Source organism: Osmerus mordax, chromosome 6 (assembly GCF_038355195.1).
Source record: "Osmerus mordax isolate fOsmMor3 chromosome 6, fOsmMor3.pri, whole genome shotgun sequence".
NCBI classification, from domain to species: Eukaryota; Metazoa; Chordata; class Actinopteri; order Osmeriformes; family Osmeridae; genus Osmerus; species Osmerus mordax.
In genome coordinates this window covers 6,300,436-6,320,463 of record NC_090055.1, presented here as the reverse complement: position 1 = coordinate 6,320,463, position 20,028 = coordinate 6,300,436, and the positions used below count along the sequence as shown (strand labels likewise).

At 44.1% G+C, this 20,028-nt stretch overlaps 2 protein-coding genes across 4 annotated transcripts; both read right to left on the bottom strand.

Moving 5' to 3' along the window:
* Nucleotides 1–425: 425 nt before the first annotated feature.
* Nucleotides 426–5,746, bottom strand: hjv (hemojuvelin BMP co-receptor). 3 transcript variants are annotated; one of them, XM_067237250.1, is made up of 5 exons: nt 5,539–5,746; nt 3,100–3,217; nt 2,737–2,873; nt 1,972–2,465; nt 426–1,787 (listed from the first exon to the last, which is right to left on the bottom strand). In XM_067237250.1, exons 3-5 carry the CDS (start codon nt 2,822–2,824, stop codon nt 1,125–1,127), a joined length of 1,245 nt encoding a protein of 414 aa, XP_067093351.1. In that variant the 5' UTR covers nt 2,825–2,873; nt 3,100–3,217; nt 5,539–5,746; the 3' UTR covers nt 426–1,124. The 3 variants fall into 3 exon arrangements, with proteins under 3 accessions (XP_067093351.1, XP_067093353.1, XP_067093352.1); XM_067237252.1 differs by having other exon boundaries at nt 2,737–2,869; XM_067237251.1 differs by lacking the exon at nt 5,539–5,746 and adding an exon at nt 3,582–3,595.
* A 3,089-nt stretch (nt 5,747–8,835) lies between these two features.
* Nucleotides 8,836–19,005, bottom strand: thbs3a (thrombospondin 3a). The gene is made up of 23 exons (XM_067237248.1): nt 18,873–19,005; nt 17,716–17,922; nt 16,909–17,162; nt 16,511–16,613; nt 16,255–16,281; nt 16,011–16,093; nt 15,833–15,884; nt 15,529–15,677; nt 15,255–15,395; nt 15,054–15,128; nt 14,671–14,829; nt 14,308–14,418; nt 13,934–14,041; nt 13,469–13,628; nt 13,194–13,312; nt 12,975–13,027; nt 12,604–12,785; nt 12,315–12,493; nt 12,057–12,105; nt 11,650–11,846; nt 11,236–11,408; nt 9,788–9,927; nt 8,836–9,619 (listed from the first exon to the last, which is right to left on the bottom strand). The coding sequence occupies exons 1-23, from the start codon at nt 18,964–18,966 to the stop codon at nt 9,558–9,560; spliced, it is 2,877 nt and encodes a 958-aa protein (XP_067093349.1). The 5' UTR covers nt 18,967–19,005; the 3' UTR covers nt 8,836–9,557.
* Between the last annotated feature and the right edge of the window lie 1,023 nt (nt 19,006–20,028).

The window sequence follows — 20,028 nt, the reverse complement described above, 5'->3', positions numbered from 1 at the left end:
AAAAAGATGAATATAGGAAGTGGTTGAAAAACACGGAAATGATGTTAAATTGTTCTACTATTGCTCACTTTCAGAGTTCCTTTTTAACTAAGCTTTTTCCAGGAACAGTTTTTCGGCCGAAGGGCACCCAAAGCAACTCTTTGCAGATTTTCACTTTCTGCAAAACCTACGACTTTGTCCCTTCCCTGCACTTTGTATTTGTTTGATGTGTAGTTTAACCATCGAGCATGAAACTACAATCACTGGTCAATGTTCCACTTAATATACATTGTTGTTTCTGTTGTAACGTACTAGGCACTGCACTTTACTAAGTAGGCCTACTAGCCTACTATAATTGAGATAGCATTGTAAAACTAGGGTGGTTGAGGAATTGAGATGTTATTGTTGCATTGTAGTACAATTATTTTTGTTCACCATATGTTAATCAGCTAGCGACTGTAATCAAGATGTTATTATTGTTATTTACTTAAGCAATTGATATGTCATTGTTTCACTGTAGTACACTGTATCATTCAATATTATTCAGTAGGCCAACACATTATTGATTATTCTTGTTCACCGTGCCTGTTAGCTGAGATGTGGTTACTTTGCGATAAGTAAATACAAACTTATTCCACTGAAATACTGTAGAACTATGCCTTGCGGATCCTTGGTCTTCTCCTGTACTTTCTACATGCACTATTTGTACGTTACTTCAGATAAAAGCGTCAGCTAAATAAGTCAAATGTAAAATGTAAACATTTAAATAACTGGCTGATATTGAGCCATAACAAACATGCCCCTATCTATTTTTTAACAAATATAGATACAGAGACTGCATTCAACAACAGTTTAAATCCGAGACATCACACAGACACAACACACAATAACTTATATAGACATTAGTAATGACAAGGTTCCCACAGATTCCACTGTAGTATGCTGTTTACATTAAATAAAGTACAACACTGAATTGCAGGAAAATGAAGTTGAAAATGCTAGAATGTACTTTTGCAAAAAATATAAATACAATACTCAACACTCCTTTATCAACAGGTGTTATCTGTTTGTATTCCCTGAAGGGTGAACGCAGGCCTGAGATCCTTAGATCTCCCCAGACTTTTCTACCCCTTCAACACCAGCATTTACACAGACCCCCCCTCCCATAGTGTGGCGGTCCATTGTACCAGTAATGTCACAGCCAGGACCACAGACAGAGACGATGTGAGTCTGGTCCCTGCCGCAGTGACTGGCAACAGATGCACCTTCTCAGGGTCGATGATCATTCCCCGGGCGTCCTCCAGGGCGGCGACAGAGGCCATGCTGGAGTTGAGGTCCCCTGTGGCCAGGAGGTCAAACAGGCATGCCTGGTAGTAAACATCCTTGGCTGGAAGCAGTGCCGCACAATGTGCTGGGCCGACTATGGAGGGTTTGGCGGAGGAGAGGGAGGAGGAGGACAAGGACAGGTAAGAGGCTAAAGTCTCCAGTCGCTGTGATGCCGGGCATCCCCACACACAGAGTTGCAGGTCCTGCTCGGGCGTGAAGGCGTCGGCGATGGCGCGCGGCGTGCGTACGGACAGACCCAGCGAGCGGCCGCTCTGACGCACCACCAGGACGGTGGCGATGTGGGCGGCGGCAATCTCAGCATGGCGCCCGGGGCTTTGGGAGCGTACACTCAGGCTATGCTGGCCACGCCTCTCGCCACTGGTCACTGAGCCATCCACGAAGGCTGCTGGAACGTTGTCCAGCTCAGCCTGGTAGATCTGCTGCTCGATACACTGGCGCCAGTTCTTGAAGATGATGGTTATCTGTAGGGACCAGTAGGTATTTAAGCTATGGATGGTTCTATAGAGTACCTAACTTTTGGCTCCACCAGATCTTCAGTGGTTTAAGCCTCATTGATTTGAACAGATAATGTTTTGATAGTCTAGTAATGCTTATGAAAAGATCATGGACACAACTGAGTGACAACAGAGCGTGAGGACGACCCACCTTTGTCAGGGTTGACGCGTGGCCACCTTCTGTCATGGGTGCACTGGTGGCCTGCACATAGAGGTATTCATTGTCTATTAACGGCCAGGCTCCTTGCACTGCACAAGTCTGGAACTCATCTCGAAACGTTCGCACATGAGGGTCCCCAAACACCCCACAGTGGACATACTCTGGAGCCCGACCTTCACGCTGTAAAAAGCCCTTCTCGTAGAGACAGGCATCTCCAGAGATGGGGGCTTGGGGCAGGGGCCTCGGCTGGGCGGTGGGCCCCTCTCTGGGGCAGCGATACTGTATGAGGAGGTCCTCGATGCCCTGCACAGCTGAGTGGTAGACCAGGTCTCCACGGCAGGCCCTAGCACTGCGCCGGGTGCACTGGGCGAAAGAACGCAGGGCGCTGCAGTAATCCGCATTCCTGGCCCCCTCCCTGCTGCCCCCGCCCCCCGTAGCGGCCACAAACTCAGAGTTGCACCTGAGAATGCGGCAGGATGCCTGAACTGAGGGCACAGGGAAGGCAGCATTACATCTTAATGCACCATGGAGTTACAATGTCTCACAACATATCATCCACTTATCCAAATTATAAACATTAACAGATATATTAACTTCAGCATCCCACAATCACTTGAAGGTCAGCATCAGTAAGGACACAAATACATGTGCAAATCAACATACTATGTATGTCTGATGTTAAAGCTAGCACCCGCTTCATTCACGTAGTTTTCACAATTAGTACAGCGAAACAAAAACATGAAAGACAAAAACTACCTTGAAGGCAGCCTAGGTAAGCCAGCAGTAATGCTACTGCAATTCGTCTCCATGACAGCCATGTGTAGTCCATCCAGAGGGTTCCCATCCACTCCCAGCCTCTCAAGGCTGCTTACCACACCCAGCACACGATCTGCCTTCCAGACATACAAAATACATTTAAATATCAGAGAATATCCTTAGAAATCACTGATCAGATCTGATTGGTAACATCTGAGTAGAGAAAAATATGCTTTTATCTATCCATTCATGTCAGACCAAAACTTACTTTAGGTAAGGGGGGGGGGGGTAAATTAGTTTCACAAGTGATCATAACAAACAAAACATCATACTCTGTAATACACATATTATTTGAGCCAGTACCTTCGTTCCAAGGATGCTAACTGTGAGATCGTGAGGGGGGCCAGGGAATCTTTAGAGGAGCCATTAACAGCGATTTTACATGGTCCACTTTCAGCTTGGCCAATAACAAGTGGACCACCTGTTAACAAACAGTTTATTAGTCAGCAGAACAGTTACAATAGTTTACTCCATAAACTAACTCTACTTGTTAAAGACTATTCTTGTTCATTTGATCTTTGTCAAAAAGTTTTTATTGTACAAAACTTATTGTAGTATATTAACACATCATTGATAAGTATGTAGACTTGCTTGTCCTCTGAGCTTCATGCTACATGTTTACTCAGAACTTACAGTTCATTGGCCTTGTATCTGTCATGGCAAAATGCAGTTCATTTTGTTAAAGAATTCTGTAACAGGACAAATCCTCATCCCAAAACAAGAAAATTACTTAGCCAGACCACAAGTATTTCACAAAGTTCACAATCGTTTTGAGTTGCATTTACCTTGTTACCTTGTCAAGAAAAACTGCGCATTAAAGCCACATAGCCACAACAAAACTCAAAATGTGGACTCTTCTCCCTTCTCTGTTTGCCCGTAGTTAACAGAAAGTAAACAAGGAGTGTATGAACTGAAACCTCAACATGTCTCTCTGTGAAGTCTAACTATTTCTCTATTTGGGTAGAAATGAACTGTTGTATTTCAAATATTGCCTGTGTGTCTGTCTGTTAGGGGTAAGTGCGCTGGTGGAGATAGTGTGTTTATGTGTGTGTGGGCTGAGGGAGGTAGTGTGTATGTGTGTGCTGGAGGGGTCAGTGTGAGTGTGTGTGTCGGGTGGGGTAGCAAGTGTGTTTGTGTGTGTGTTTTGAAGGGGGGAGGTAGTGTGTGTACAGTATGTGTGCGTCCGAGAGGGGTAGTTACAGGAGTGGCGGGGGCAGAAATAGAGCTGTCTAAATATACTCCCTGCTGACCTCTATACACTGTGTCCCTTCCCTATGTAGAAATATCAGGGCAGAGGGGGAGGAAGAGCAGGAAGGAGGAAGAGCAGGGAATGGGGGGAAGGGGGAGGGAGGAGGGAGGAGGAAGAGCAGGGGGCGAGGGGGAGAAGAGCAGGGTGGGCAGGGAGATAGGAAGAGCATGGGGGTGGGCGGGGGGGTGAGCAGCAGGTGTGCCAATGGCTGCTTGGACACTCACAGAATGGAAGAGAGAGAGCGAGGCAGGACAGGATGATTTACCATTTACACTTCAAATAAATCCTCATTTAGATAGCCATGCTCTTTTAACAGATTTTTTTGTCTTGTATAGGCCCTGGCCTTATTCTCGTTAGTTGTTGCTAGGCCCAGGCCTCATTTACGTTCATTTTTGTTAGAGCCGTCCAAGTATGAGGCTTTGTTTGTTCAGATGATAAATTAGCTACTGGGTGTTCATCAACACTGACAGTCATTTGCAAATTAAACACAAACCTGGTACTTTCTGAGGCAACAAAACCTTAACCCTCACCTGACCCTAACATGAACAACATGCCCCCCCATGCACATGCACACTATTCCAAACACACACTACCCCCCCCCCCTCCACACACACACATAACTTACACCACCCCTCCAAACACACACACCCTTCCTCCCCCTACACATACTACCCATACACACACTACCCCGTACACCCCCACACAGTACCTCCTACATATCCCGCTCCCCCACCCACACACACACTTACCCTTACATCCCACCCCTACAGACCCCACATTACCCCAACACGCCCACCCACACACACTTAGACTACACTGCCAAAAATTGACACTGCTGACCCATTGCTGACTCATGACATCACCATGGAGATAAGGTGGGGAGTGGGGATACGTGGGTCAGGTATGTTTCTGTCAAAGCCTTGTATGATATCAATGAGGTGACATGTCAACACCAACACACAGAAGGAGATATGGTTTTCTGTCAATCCTCAAGTTCTGAAAGGAACATTCTTTTGAACAAAGTCACAGAACAGTGTGTGTCATTCTGAAGTGTGCTGTCTTTTCACTTAGAATATACTTTGCGGTTTTCTTGTCTATCTACCCTATCTAATCTGCTGTTGGTCAGGGGTTATCAGCACAGAACAGATAGTTGTTTTGAAACTCCTAAATAATTCTGGAATTTTTGATCAGATTCTGTCATGTTGAACAAGTTATTATAAGGCTCCTATTTGACATTAGTTTCCCCCCAAAAAACTAGGTGATATGAAGCATTTATGGCTTAGGCCTGCATATACTCTAGAGCAAGACTATAAAAAAAAAAAATACTTTCAGATGAACGATGAACCATTGCTTTCAATATAAATGGCCATTATTAATTATGGTTATTTTGACGTGAACCAATGTTCTAAAATGTTCGAGAGAGAATTTAGAGGGAGATGCACTATATCGACCATGCACAATCTACAGGAAAGTGAATTGTCGCCCAGACTCACCTTTAGGAAGTTATGCAGACACGACACTCCCTCCACACTGCTGTACCACCAGTCCTAGAGTGCTCCCGACAACGACTCCCCGTCTAAGCAGTTCCTCTGGAAGCCCCTTTTAGGCTACTTCCTATCTTGTTGTCTGTTCACAAACTAGTGCGATTTTTGTGTTGTTCCACGAGTGCTAAATAAATCACACGCAATGAACACCTGCTGTCCGCGCAACAACTGCCCGCTGTGCACACACACTTCCAACTAAGCATCGGGGGCTATTTAAAACTATTACAGCGGACATGGCAACCTGTTCTATTTGCAACCTGTTGTTGCTGGAATGGTTTCGTATAGAATTATTATTTCTGGTAATCTGATGAACATCTAGATCTGCGTCCTATACCGGATAGGCCCCTACGTGGTTTGTTCTTCAATGAAGGAAAAAGAGAACATGCAGACATTTCTCATTTCTATATTTGGAATATAGAATTATAGAAGGTAGTGTCACTTGATTGCCAATCAATAAAAATACTAAGTTAAAGTAATGGTTTCAAAATGTATCAGATGCCAATATATCCTCAGTAAGTTGGACATTTTTATGGAGAATGCATTCAGTGTGCCCCCCTCCCCGCGTTGACAGGACTGCAGTGCCAAAGTTTCCACAACAGGTGGAAGTGAAGTTTCAAGACACACCAATACCCTCATCGCGATGCTATTCAGAATCGCACCCATAAAAACTAGAATGCAACAGGCTACAAAAAATAACTATATGTTGGCAATAGCCATAAGTAAATAAAGAGTAATCTAATTTCTCGTGTGAAAACAGTTGCCACTGTACTTTGAATATCATGGGAGCTCGCGATATGAATGAGTACATTAACTGAGTTGTAAACTATGGGCAATAAGGGATTGCTGTTCAGAACAATTATAGGCTAAATTCAGGGGCGAGTATGCTACTCCAACAATTATGTGAGGTGCAGCCTGGGTTAGGCGGACGTGTTTTCTCAACTGAAGAGAATGTCCGAAGTTATAGCCCTTAAGAGGGGCAACTCCATGCCTCAGTGAGCATTGCCTAGTGGCCTTTGTTTGGTGTGTAGAGGCGGGGCCCGCAGCCCATGCCCTGGCTATGTTGAGCGCGAGGTCCATTGTGAGGGACACTAGGAAAAGGCAAGAAATCCTGTAACTATCTTGGACGTTAGATTTGGTGGGAAATGGATAGGAAATCTCCCGTGGACATACTAACAGCCTTAAGCATGAAAACTGCAACTATTTTGGCAGTTGTAATATGTTTATTGTCTAATTGTGAATTTATCTTCAATAGAACGCTTCAAATAAAACACAAGGTAAGTGCACTTTAAACGTTTTATTTTTTATTGTGTTCTGAAAGTTACCGTCATTTGGACGTCCTTCACATCTTCTATGTATGTAATTTATGTGTCATTAGAAGAACAAATATGACACATAGTGTTTGATTTGAACTTAAATGACTTGTTCCATCATATATGAAATCTATTTTTCCTCAAAGTAAAACGTAACCTATTAGTTTTGTTACACAGATTCCCTAGGTCGCTTGGAGACCTGTTGCTGTGGTTACTGTATGAGCATGTTGTTAGATTATTCATTGGATCCGTGTTTGTTAAGCAGTATACGTGTGTTTGTGTGTGCGTTTGTGTGTGCGTGTGAAAGAGAGAGAGAAAGCTTGAGTGCAGCAGGGTGTGTGTGTGTGTGTGTGTGTGTGCGTGTACATATATGTATGTGTGTGTGTGTGTGTGTATGTGCGAAGGCTGGCCTTAGAATGGATGCAGAGGTACGGAGAGGGAACCATCGAATATCAACAGAAGCAGACATATGTGGGAGGATACAGAACTTTCCTGGACCTCTCCCATGGCCAGGCAGGTATGGGATGGGGTGCACTGTTGTACGATGCCCTCCCAATATTGCACTCGTCCCGGCCTCCCAGACCTTGGGGACTCCACCACCTGGGTCTTCCTGTTAGCTGTGGATGGAGTAGGCTACTGTAAGTATAAAAGTATAAAAACAGGGAAATAAATTGCTCTTGAGTTTAACTTCAATATTAGTATTAGTACACCGTGTAGTAGTAGTATTAAAAACTGGGGCAAACCGAAAGACGTGCTCTAAAAGTAACATTATAGTTCCATACTGTTTCATAATCCATACCGTTGAAATGCAGGACTTTACCAAGCTCTTATGCAGAAGAACAGAATTCCTTCGACTGAGAGCTAAATAGGAGTATACAAATGGACTCATGTCACTGGACACCAAGGGAATTCATTCAGTAGGGTTAGAACCCCTCTGCTCCTGCACTGTCCCCTCCTGACCACTGGCTGGCTGCCACCGGAGAGTACAATGCCAATTCCACTAGAGCTGGGTTCCAATTTGATCACTCCTTCCTTTCCCTCTGGTCCTGGTAAAAGTAACCAACACGTTGTAATAGTGGACTGCACAACAACACTTCTCATACAAGACAACTGCCTGCATTGGCACATTATTAGGAGCATCTGTTCTCTCTGAGGAAACATAAGTGTACAGCAAGGAAGCACATTTTCAGATTGGAATCCAGCCAGTGTTGTCCATGATGTGCAATGTGCTATGAGAACAGGGGTCAATAACTGCACATCTATTCACCAACACAAGCTGTGACCTCTTTGCTTCATTGAGGGGATCCAAAGACATTGTTTTTGCTCACAGCAGGGAAGTTGGACTTCAAATATGTCACCGTATATTTCATGCCTCATTGGTGTACTTTGCTGCCGTCTGTACATTTAAATGTGAGCTTGAGAGACATATAGAAAACAGATATTCTGAATAGTTTTATTATGCAGGCCTTTAACAATATTGATTAACCAGCACAGGAATACACTAAATACATTCTTACAGTCTTTAGCATAGACAGGTGCATTGATCTTCCTGTGTGACAGTGTTGTACAATCATTTTGGCTAAAATGAGGTTTAGGGTTCGAATCCAAGGCTCTTTTAAATATAATGTGAGAGCAAAGTGGGCCATCCCATAGAAATAAGATAACGAGCATGTACACAGAGCCAATTTGCACGGATACAAACACATTTCTGTCTTGCCAGACAGTATAGTAATGTAATCTGTCTCTCTTGCATGTTGGGGTGTTCACTGGTTCATGCAATGGCCGAAACATAAATAAAGTTTTTAAATTTACCTTCTTTGTTTTGGTCGTTTTTTAGGAAAGATTGAAAAAGCATAAGAGCTTGCTTTATAATACAAATACAACAAATTATTTTAAATAAGGACATATTTTCAATAGAGTAAAAAAAAACAATTTATTTTATGACAAATCTTTATTGAGTTGAAACTATTACATACTATATTCCAATAGCAAATACCAAAACAGTTTATAACCACAGGTAAGAATGTACAGTATTTACTGACTTACATACAGCTTTTGGCACTGAAGTTATGATATAAACAAAATAGCAGTCCAAAAGAAGACTTTTTCAGCTTGTGTCATCAGGATATATAGCAGGATCTACTTATTCATATTCTAGTTCTGACCTGAAACCACTTTTCTGTAACAGTCGAACTCAATAGTTAATTTTTGTCATTCGTTCAACCTTCATTTATTCATGAATGTATAGCCATATGACTAGATTTGACGAATTTGTAGTGGGAACATATAATTCAGATGTTCAAGTCTCCTAATGGTACTGCTTTAACACTGACATGAGCTTAGCACATGAACTGTGGCATGCATTTGTATTGTCCAAAGTTTTTGGACAAAAACAGTAGCACTCACCAGTGACCCAGCATCAATACCTTCAATCATATATTGTAGTTCAACAGGTCTTTCGTCTGTGGACTTTGTGATGTCATGTATTTTATAGTTTGTTGTTCCAAATGTTGTAAACTGTTACTGTGACTTCAGTTCAAATGTGAATGCAGACCCACACACACACAAACAACAAAGGTCATCCTTCAGTATGGAGAGGGTATGTGTGGGCACATATGAAGACAGTGCTGGGCAGTTTCTCAAACACCCACACAGTCTTTAGACCTTGAAGTGCATGAGGACCTGTTTGCGGTATGGATTGAAGTCATCTGGAACAGTGTCTAATAAACCAACAAAAAACGGTGTTAAATATGAATGTAGTTGATTAGCAATATTTCCAAAACCCCATATATATCACCTATGTAAGTAACTGGTATGCAACAATAGAGTGAATACTGGACACAAACATAGAATTGGAAATGTATTAAAATGGTTGACAGTCGACATACCATTGCAGCGGTAGCGCAGATTGGACCAGATTATGTTTTCCTGGGAGAAACAGAAGACACCTAGCCTCCCACCCCTCATGGAGGTATCAATGACCACACCGGAGTCAGCCACCATCTCAGTGCCTTCGTACAGCTTCACCCTGGGACAGGAACACAGACAGGCGCACAAATTGACCTTAGGCAGAGGGTTGAGATGCCGTTCATTTGTGTCCTGACAATAAACATGGCGAAGGACTAATCTTAAACCAGAGAGCAGCGTTTTGGCTGGGGTGGGGGGATAATGGGGGTGGAGGGGGAGGAGAGAGGCAGCTTCTGTCCTAACCGCTGCCTCGAGTGGAGCACGCTGCAGAGGTCCTTTTCCCTCTCACTGGCTCTCCCACAGCATACAAAGCAGGTGTCTTTCAGTTTCTGTCTGAAAAAAGCCTCCTTGCCTCCACAAAGACCTGGCACTTGCTTCCCCTCTCTCTCCCCCTCTCATTATCTTTCTTCCTCTCTCTGTCCCACTGAGACCCCTCCCTCCATCCCTACCTACTCAAACAACCCCCTTCCTTCTGCCTAGCTACTTACTAATGGGCTGAAAACGTAAGGGTTTGGAGAGATGTGTCATAGCAGGTGGTTACTCAAAAGGAATAGAACAGCAGCTGCTTTTGTCAAATTTCCAGCTTATACTCAGAGGAGCAAGAAATATATTAAAGCATTTGCAAAGTTTTTATCAGGTACATAAAAATGATTGAACACAATTTTTGAATAACTATACGTGAAGTCTTCAACTATTGTCTGCAATATACACAGTAAGCCTCAGCCATAAGTCAGACTATATTTTGGCAGTAGTTATAACATGTTATATCTAAATCTAACTATTGACTACTTCAGTCACTCCTTTTGTCAAGTCCTTTTTAGTTTTTTGGGATCTCTTTCATACCTTTCAACTTCATACCCCCTCTGTCCCTCTATCTCTCTCTCTCTCTCTCTCTCTCTCTCTCTCTCTCTCTCTCTCTCTCTCTCAGACCTCCCACTCTCTACAGTAGCTTCCTCTGCATCTGCATATGAACAGGCATCGCAGCAAATTCTTGCCCAGGATTTGGTTGACATAGCAACGGGGACAATAGACGGCCTAGGGAGGTCTCTCTGTAAAAGTCACAAAGAGGTTTAGGAGGGACAAATATGGAGTAAAAAATACAGTCACAAAATCTACTCCAGTTCATCCAACTGCCACCAGCTTTCTTTTTTTGTGATCAAGGAAACAGAAATCTCTTCAACTGTGATCACAGCTACAAACACCAAACTTTTTTTGCATCAACATGTAAAACTCCGCTTGTAAATTCAAAATATAAATTTGAAAGAACTTAGAGATATATATTACATTATATATAACACACATAATAAGCCTTGAAACCCCTTTACTACTAAAGTGGTTCTCTGTAGCTGTTTATGGTGGATTCTCTCACCTGATGTAGCCCACCTGCGGTCGGTGGCTGATCTGCCAGCGGTAGGAAGTCTTGTCCCTCCAGCCCACATTGCGGGGGTCCTGCCACAGCAGCTTCACCTCCCCGGGGGTGTCACCTGTGTGCCACAGGGAGTTACGCAGGTACTCCCCCGGCCCTGTGCTCGACTTCACAGCCTGTGAAGATGGCCCAATGGAAGATGGTGGTGTGTGTTGTTTGGAAGAAAGGAGATGGGTGGAGGGAAATATGGACAGAAATATAAAAGTGACATTATTGGGTCACATTTCTTGTGAATCTCAATCTGTGGGACTCAATCTACAGGTCCAATATATCACAAATAACAGCTTATCAGTTGTAAAACAACACTAACAACAATGTAGATGCAATGTTCTGGCCGTGACTCCTTGGCCATCTTACCTTCAGCTGTAGCCCAGGCTGGGCCATGGCCCTGAAGGGCGTGGCCTGCCAGTAGGTCTGCTCTGTCTGCTTCCACATGACCACATAGAAGGAGGAGGAGTCTTGGTAGCCAAAGATGAAGCCCGCGTAGTCGTCGTCTGTCACTGTGTTGACGTGGAACGTCCCCTCAAAGTCCACACCGTTGAATGCTGTGTAGCCTGAAAAGTCAAGTGGTTAGGTGCGGACGTGTTGTAGATGTGGAGATGTTAGTTGTGGAATAATTAAGTGTTGAGGTGTTAGGTGTGGAGTGGTTAGGTGTGGAGTGGTTAGGTGCATTCAAAGTTCAGTTAGTTCCAGGCAACCCTTGTTTAAAATTAGCTGTAGTTGGTTGTAGATGTAAATCAGAAGTGATATATAGTGAAACCTACCCACAGCCAGCCCAGGGTCACTGTTCATTGTCTGGACAATCTCCATTCCCTGTAATGATACCATGATTCCCAGTATTAAGTAGCTAAAACTGTACATTCTGACTGTTATGAAAAAATTGCTGATACTGTACTTTTTTTTTACTTACTGAGGCATAAAAAATATCTGTGATCTCAACAGACTTTGTCAACAATCCTCTTACCTTTTGTAAATATGACTCCCCCAGCACACAACACTTTTAACATCAAGTCAAAGGTCACCTGATTGAGCACCACCCAGTTGGGGTCGATCTGAGCGTCTCCCTCTGGGTCCAGAATGACCGTCTGATAGGCTCGGAAGTCCGTCAGCGTGACCTCTGAGCTCTCTGGACACACGTCCATCACATCCATGACGGAATCGTTGTCAAAGTCGTTCACACACACATCGCCAACCCCGTTACCTTGGAGAAGCAGACAACGTTACGTCAACACTGCATCCATACTATCAACTATATGTAATATATGGAAACTATACGAATCATCTATGTATAGTAACCGTGGAAACGGTTACCATCTGAATCTTTCTGGTTGGGATTGGTAATGAGTCGGCAGTTATCTGCCACATCCAGGATGCCATCGTTATCGTCGTCGTCGTCACAGTCGTCTCCGAGGCCATCGTTGTCTGAGTCCAACTGGGAGCTGTTGGGGATCTCTGGACAGTTATCCCTGGTGTCCTGGTGGCCGTCCCCATCCCTGGAAGCACAGAGCGGAGTGGGTGAATAAGGGAATTCACCTTTACGATGAGGTTTAAACATGGTTTGAACTGCCATGGAACACTGTCCTACTACAATAAAGTATTACCTAGGGATGAACAACACACATCGTTACCCAGTCAGAATATGGCAGTCAGAGATGGGGTGTTTGTGTGTATGTCACACTTACGTGTCTTGGTTAGTGTCACACACATCTCCAACCAGGTCGTTGTCAATGTCCGTCTAGATGGAGGGAAAACATAATTGTGAGAGACAGTGAAGGGCCTGAATGTCGTACAGTACATTGCAGAACCATGGTGCCCTAACTGTTAACCATATTCCTGTAACCCCAACCATGGTCCTATTTATGTCATTGTACTGTGGTTGTGTAGATAAGCCGTGCCCTAACCTGCATGGGGTTGCTTGTCTCAGGGCAGCTGTCACAGGCATCCCCAACCCCGTCCCCGTCTCTGTCTGTCTGCATTGGGTTGGGGACTTTGGGACAATTGTCCAGCACATTGGGTACACCTGAAACACAGAAAAAAGAGCTATGATCACACGCTCACACATTTGCACCACGTACAAGATCAGTCAGAATTCGACCAATCAGAGGCAGAGAGTGAAAGAGAAGGAGGGAAGTGTGTGTGTGTTTGTGAGTGTGCGTGTACAAACGTTACAACTCACCATCCCCATCTATGTCATTGTCACAGGCATCCCCCTGTCCATTGGTGTCAGTGTCTTTCTGGTCAATGTTGGGGACATTGGGACAGTTGTCACACGCATCACCGAATGAGTCTGTGTCTGAGTTCTGCTGGTCTTTGTTGGGCATCAGTCTGCAGTTATCCTGAGTGGCACAACCACATGTTTAAAACACATGACACACACACATGCCTTGCTACACACACATACACTGTCCTATACACACACATGCCTTGATACACACACATACACTGTCCTATACACACACATGCCTTGATACACACACATACACTGTCCTATACACACACATGCCTTGATACACACACATACACTGTCTTATACACACACATGCCTTGCTACACACACATACACTGTCTTATACACACACATGCCTTGCTACACACACATACACTGTCCTATACACACCCATGCCTTGCTACACACACACACCTCCACATTCTTGATCCCATCCCCATCAGCATCCTCATCACACTGGTCTCCAATCCCATCGTTGTCTGCATCTTCCTGTCCTGAGTTGGGCGTGTATATACAGTTATCCTAGTGGAGAAATCAACTTCAATTAAACTTCCATATTGCCACACCATGACACCACTGTTTCTTAGATATTACTGTGGGCAGCAATCAGGAGCTATACAATTAACTCAGAAAGTATTTTCATATTAGGAACCCCGTGTTGACCTTAACACTGGAAAAGAAAAGCACAGTATCACAAACATCTTAATTTGAGCAACAATGTAAATCATCCATTGCCAATAAACCTCACAACCCAACAAAGGGTTTTACTTGTTCAGAGGATCATGTACCTGTTTGCAGTGCTTGTCGTTGTCCATGCAGGGCAGGGAGCGGTCAGGGTATCCATCTATGTCCGTGTCCACGCCACACGTGTTTCCATTACCAGCCCAGCCCACGTTGCACTGCAGGACAGGAAGGGAAAGTATAAGGATCACGCACCCCAAGTTAGGGTTAGATCACCCTGCAAATGTGGACTTGTGGACAAATCATGTGGACAAAACATTTCCCCAACAATTCATTTGAAAAAGGAAACCACATAATATTTCATTCAATATCAGAATGTAATAAAAATATTTCTTTGTTTTTATTTATAGTGGTTATCTGGTAAAGAGACAGCAATTGCTAGTCTCGAATGCTCCAGGGTTAGGACCCACCGCACAGGACACCTCTCCATTCCTCTCAATGATGCAGTGGGCGTTAGCGTCGCAGGGGTTGAAGCTCAGGGAGGCGCATGACTTGGTTTGCTTGGAGACACAGCCTGCCGTCTGGTTACCTAGATAGCCCGCCTTACAGCCCCCACACTGATATGATCCCTAGGAAGGAGGGAGGGAAGAAGAGGGGAGAGAGGAGAGACGAGTGGAGAGGATGTGAGGTGAGGAGACATAACAAAGTGCAGAGGAAGGGGGTAAACTGAGGGAAACCATGTGGAAAACAGTTCTCTGGTTTCCACACTAGAGGGCACTGTCAGATTTGCATAGAATGACACCAAATACTGTTAAAAAAATACATTTCAAGAAGATAAAAGATATATACGTACGATCGTGTTGGTACATATTGAGTTTGGTACACAGGCATCAGCCACCTCCATACATTCATCAATGTCAGCACACTCCTATGCATGAAATCAAGGCAAAGGGTAAGAGAGAGCATGAACTAGAAAAGAAGGAGAAAGAGAGAGGGGGAGAGGGGGGGAGAGTAGACTAGAAACTAGAAAGTGTGTGTACTTGCATGTGTTTACCTGCTTGTGATTCTTGGCATACTCAAGTCCAACTCCAATAAGAGGGGGTCCCCAGAGTCCAGGAGGGCAGGGCTCACAGGAAAAACCTTGAGCTGTGTTGATACATGCCCCCACAGAGTAACAGGGCTGGGCCACAGCGCACTGGGAGAGAGGAGAGACATGGGAAAATAGTTGTTGTTGTAGTGTGGTTGTTGTAGTTACCTCAGTGTGGTTAATACATTATTACACCGCTAGATTTGACTGACAAAGCAGTGCTATTATTATGGTACCCTACCTCATCGATGTCCTGGCAGTGGGTACCGTTTCCCATCATGCCCTCTGGGCAGGGTCCACAGCGGTACCCAGGGGACTCGAAGGTCTCCATGCAACCCACACCTTTGTAGCAGGGGCTGGGTGAGCATCTGGAGCGAGGCTCATGGAAGCCTGCAGACACACATACAGACACACACACACACACGCACACACACATACAAGCACGCACCCAAAGGCACATACACACACATGCACACAAACAAAAGCATATCAAACTGCAATGTGGTTTACAGATTTTAGACTGATAGGACTGAATGCTCACTCACCACATACTTGGCATTCCAAAATGGTGTTCCTGATCAAGGACATTTCCTTCACCTGGGGAACAGAAGAAAGAAGCACCCTGTCATTCATGTCAACGCACTCATCCACACACACATGCAAGCACACACATACAAATGCATGCTGTACATGCAATTAGGCACACACACAAACAGCCCTCACTTGCTCTCTGATGTCTTCTCGTAGCTCCCCTAGAATCTGGTTGAAAATGATCAGCTGTCCAATCAGAGCCTTGGTGTGGTCACCTGATAATCCACAAAATAAAAAGCATTCAGGATGGAACCACTCTTTCCAATGCAATTCAGATATTGTAGGAAGGATAGCTTAGTAAGGAAAATGCATGGTCGTAAAATTGTTTGAAGGACATTGAATGGTTATGGCATCTTCAGTCTGTGGAAACACTCACCCAAAATGGAGTTCACTTCCACACCAACTGTTGGAAGCATAGTTGAGAGTCATTATCAATTGCAAAATCAGCTTGATCTAGTACTCTGTCAGTAGTTTTTCTACAAATACATTCATAAATATATCCACAGTGTCTGACCTTAAACTGAAGAACACACAACCCATCAAGTTTAGCATTCTCATTTCAAAGATCTGCTGATGCAATATCAAAGAAGTGTGATGTCGTCATGGCAACACAATTGCGTTTGTGCACCTACCAGTGTTGTAGGCTGAGGAGTCTACCTGGAAAGGACAGTCAATCAGAGTGCCTGCTTTGGCCACAGTGCCCCCTAGTGCCACTTTGAGGGACTCGACTGCACCCTGGAAGCAAGAGGTGTACACCATCAACTCTCTTTTCCAGTAAAATTAGAACAGGTAAGATTTCAGTGCAAAGAAAATCAATTATAATACTGAATCATCAAGGAAAATAATAATAAACGATGAACAAGGACAGACCCATCCATCGCCTGTACATTTTTAGACCCCTCCATAAGTGGATCTACACTATGCAATACTTTTTATTCACATTCTCTACGTCACATTAATGATCCCTCTTACACTTTGACAGGAATGGGAGAATAGCTTGTGATTCTAGAATTCAACTCTGCTCACTCACCTGTACCCTAGCGTAAGCCTTGTAGCCATTCCTTATCTCCACCATCTCTGCCTCGGCAGGGAGAGCGACCAATGGTGGAAGACCTTGGCTGGAATCGGCCAATCGGCAGTTAACGTAAAGCTCCAGGTGTAGGTGGTCCCTGCGTAACCCTCCCACACGCAGGATGATAGAGTGCGTTCGACCGTAAGCCAGGTTGGCATTCTGGAGGTTGACAGTGTGGATTTTGCCGTCCTCCCTAACATACCTAACCAAGGCTGATAAATAGAAGGGAATGGGGAGAGTGGGGGAGAACAAGCGACGTGGGGGAGAATCGGGAAGAATCAGGGAGAGTGAGCAGACAGACATAGGGTCAGATTTCCAGACATAGATTCGGACGACTTGAGAACTGGAGAATCATGTCGAGAGGAAGTACTTCCACATTTTTGTTTACCAGAATGGTGTTCCATGTACATCTCTTTAACCGTCATCCTGTAAATTAGGCTTTGCAAGCTTTCCAAAGAAAAATACTTTCATTTCAACTATTTATCCATCAAGGTGTATATTATTGTATTGTATGTTATTTTGTATATTTAGGAGGTTTATTATATTTTAGCTTAAGTAATGTATGTTCTGAGTACTTGTATATGTTATGTTATGGTTATGGCAGGTTGCTTTGCGTTGTCTTGTCTGAAGAATTTCAGTGCCCAGTCTGACCTTGTGTTGTTCTGTACATCTGACAATAAAAGACTTGAACTTGAGGTCATCAATCAAGGTCATCAAGGTGAGACCCCAGCAGCTTCCTTAGGGAAGGTGTTTGATAATAAGTACCTTTGTTGATCTTGCCCATCATAGCCAGCTCTAGGTATTTCTTATTGTCTTGTTTGTTGTAGATGCCCAGCAGCACGCCTCCGAGCTTGGCTGGCAGGTAGAAAGTGGACACGATGTAGATGTCACTGAGCGTGCTCAGAGCCCGCCCCACCTTCTCCACCGCTGCAACACTCTGCTTGTGGTCCTGCAGACTCAGCATGTCAATGACTGAGGGAGACAGGGAGTGGGGATGGTAGATAGATAAAGAGAGTGGGGAAAAGGGAAGGTTAACACAGGGAAGGTTAACACAGCTTTCTCCTTCTTCGCCTCCTGCACCTCCTCGTTCGATTTTCTTCCCCCTCCCCTGATTCTTGCAGTACATGTTCACAAACATAGGACAATGAGGTTTGGCAGTAGACATTCAGTTTGTCAAAAGCAAACTCTGAGAACTCAAAGGGTGAGGGAATGAGGAAGGGAGGGAGGGAGGGAGGAAGGGAGGGAGGGATGTAGGGAGGAAGGAGAGGGGTAAGGAGAAGGCTGGGAAAAGGAGTGGAAAGTCAGCCATGTACAAAAGTACTTGGCTTTAAACTTGTTGCTGTTGAAGTCACAAGGGATATAAGCTGAGAACAGTTACACGGACAGCGACTTTGGAAGTTCAACAATCCTGTCGTCGGTTTTTCAGTAAAAGAACCTGGAGGTTAACAGTTGCAAAGAGTAGGTCGTCTCCACCTATACTGCCATGAGATAGGTTTGAACAGTCAGTTGGATGAAAGTCACATGAATTTCTAGTACAGTGCTTGCAAGTAAGCAAAACCAATCGGTAAGGTGGGGGAATAAAGTATAAGGTTTTAAAACAAAATAGAAAGTGTATAGCCTATATGGGGAAGCAGATGTTAATAACAACGGTGCGCTCGGTCATGCGACACGTGCATTGTGGTTTTACGCACAGTATTACATGAATATGTCATGGTGAAATACTAAGTACTATTACGCAGAATAGTTTTAACAAAAACATGTATGTAAACTTGAAGATGTATCTAACAAGCAATTAGCAATCCTAGAGCTATGGGTGTATACAAAGTATCTACAGTTCCAAAAAAAGGCTTTGAAAATAAAGGGCAGACACATAATTATTGTCTAGAACAACTTAATCAAAGTGGATAGCTCCTTTCCTTTACCTTGCATATCCTGTTTATCCACTGGCTCACATAATGCCACGAATAGAAATATGGATGCAGCCAGGAACGTTGGCACCGTGCGTCTTGTACCCATGTCCCAAGATAGGCTGCGTGCAGGTTTTACAGGGTTAACAACAGTATTTTTATGGCCAACCACTGATAATCCACCTTGTTGATGATGAGGATGATGATTGTTCAAACTTTATTCCAAGTATAGAAAAAAGGGTCTAGATGAACTGACCGCCTGTTACAAATGAGCCGATACAAAGTCGACTGGTTTATGGGGCGCGCGCTTCTGCCTAGTATCTCGTTTGCGCCGCGTGGATGTGACAGTGAACGCGCGAGTTGGTCCGCCTGCTTGTGACCTGCTGCAGACCTGCGAGTAGTCCCTGAGCGATAGCCTACTAAATAGCAGCCATATAGACTACGCTTACATATATAAAATAGACTATGTAAGACTTTCGTGCTTGTGAACAACTTTAATCAATTTGAGGACTTCAGACTAAAAGGGGGTCGTCTTAAGGACACTTTTGTTCGCTTGATTATGTTGCAGTCTATGACAAAACAACACAATTCAGCATTAAAGGTGATTAGTGGGAAAGCCAGATAGGCCTATCTTAATGCACTCTTAGTTCATCTGATTGCGTCGCAGGGGAACACAACACGGACATTTCCCTAACTTTAGGCTTCAGCCCTCCCTCCCCTGGTTCCTTTCACCAACTGGAAACTGTTTGTTTCTGATTACCCACCAGTTGCCGTGGCAACTTGCGTTTAACAGCAGGTGATGGAGGAAATATTTTTTATTGGACTAGGAGAATTGAAATGTAGGCTAAGTCTGTGAGCCACATTTCACAATGAACAACGCCACCTTATTGAACATCCACGCGTATACATGTTCGGTTGTTTCCAATGTTTCATATTTTCCTGATTGGGAAATGTAAGCCAACGTCAAACAATGGAATTCTTAAGCTGGTCTTTACAATTTTTCCGCTGTTCAAGATTCAACTAGATCCAACTATTAAGCACTTTTCAGGCGTGTTGTCTTGATCCATGGAAAAAGAGGGCTATACACTACAAGCATATTTTCCCACTCCGGGAATTCTTTCCCAGATACTTTTTCAGGGTCATTAAACTTGGCCCCAGGAGATTTCATTGA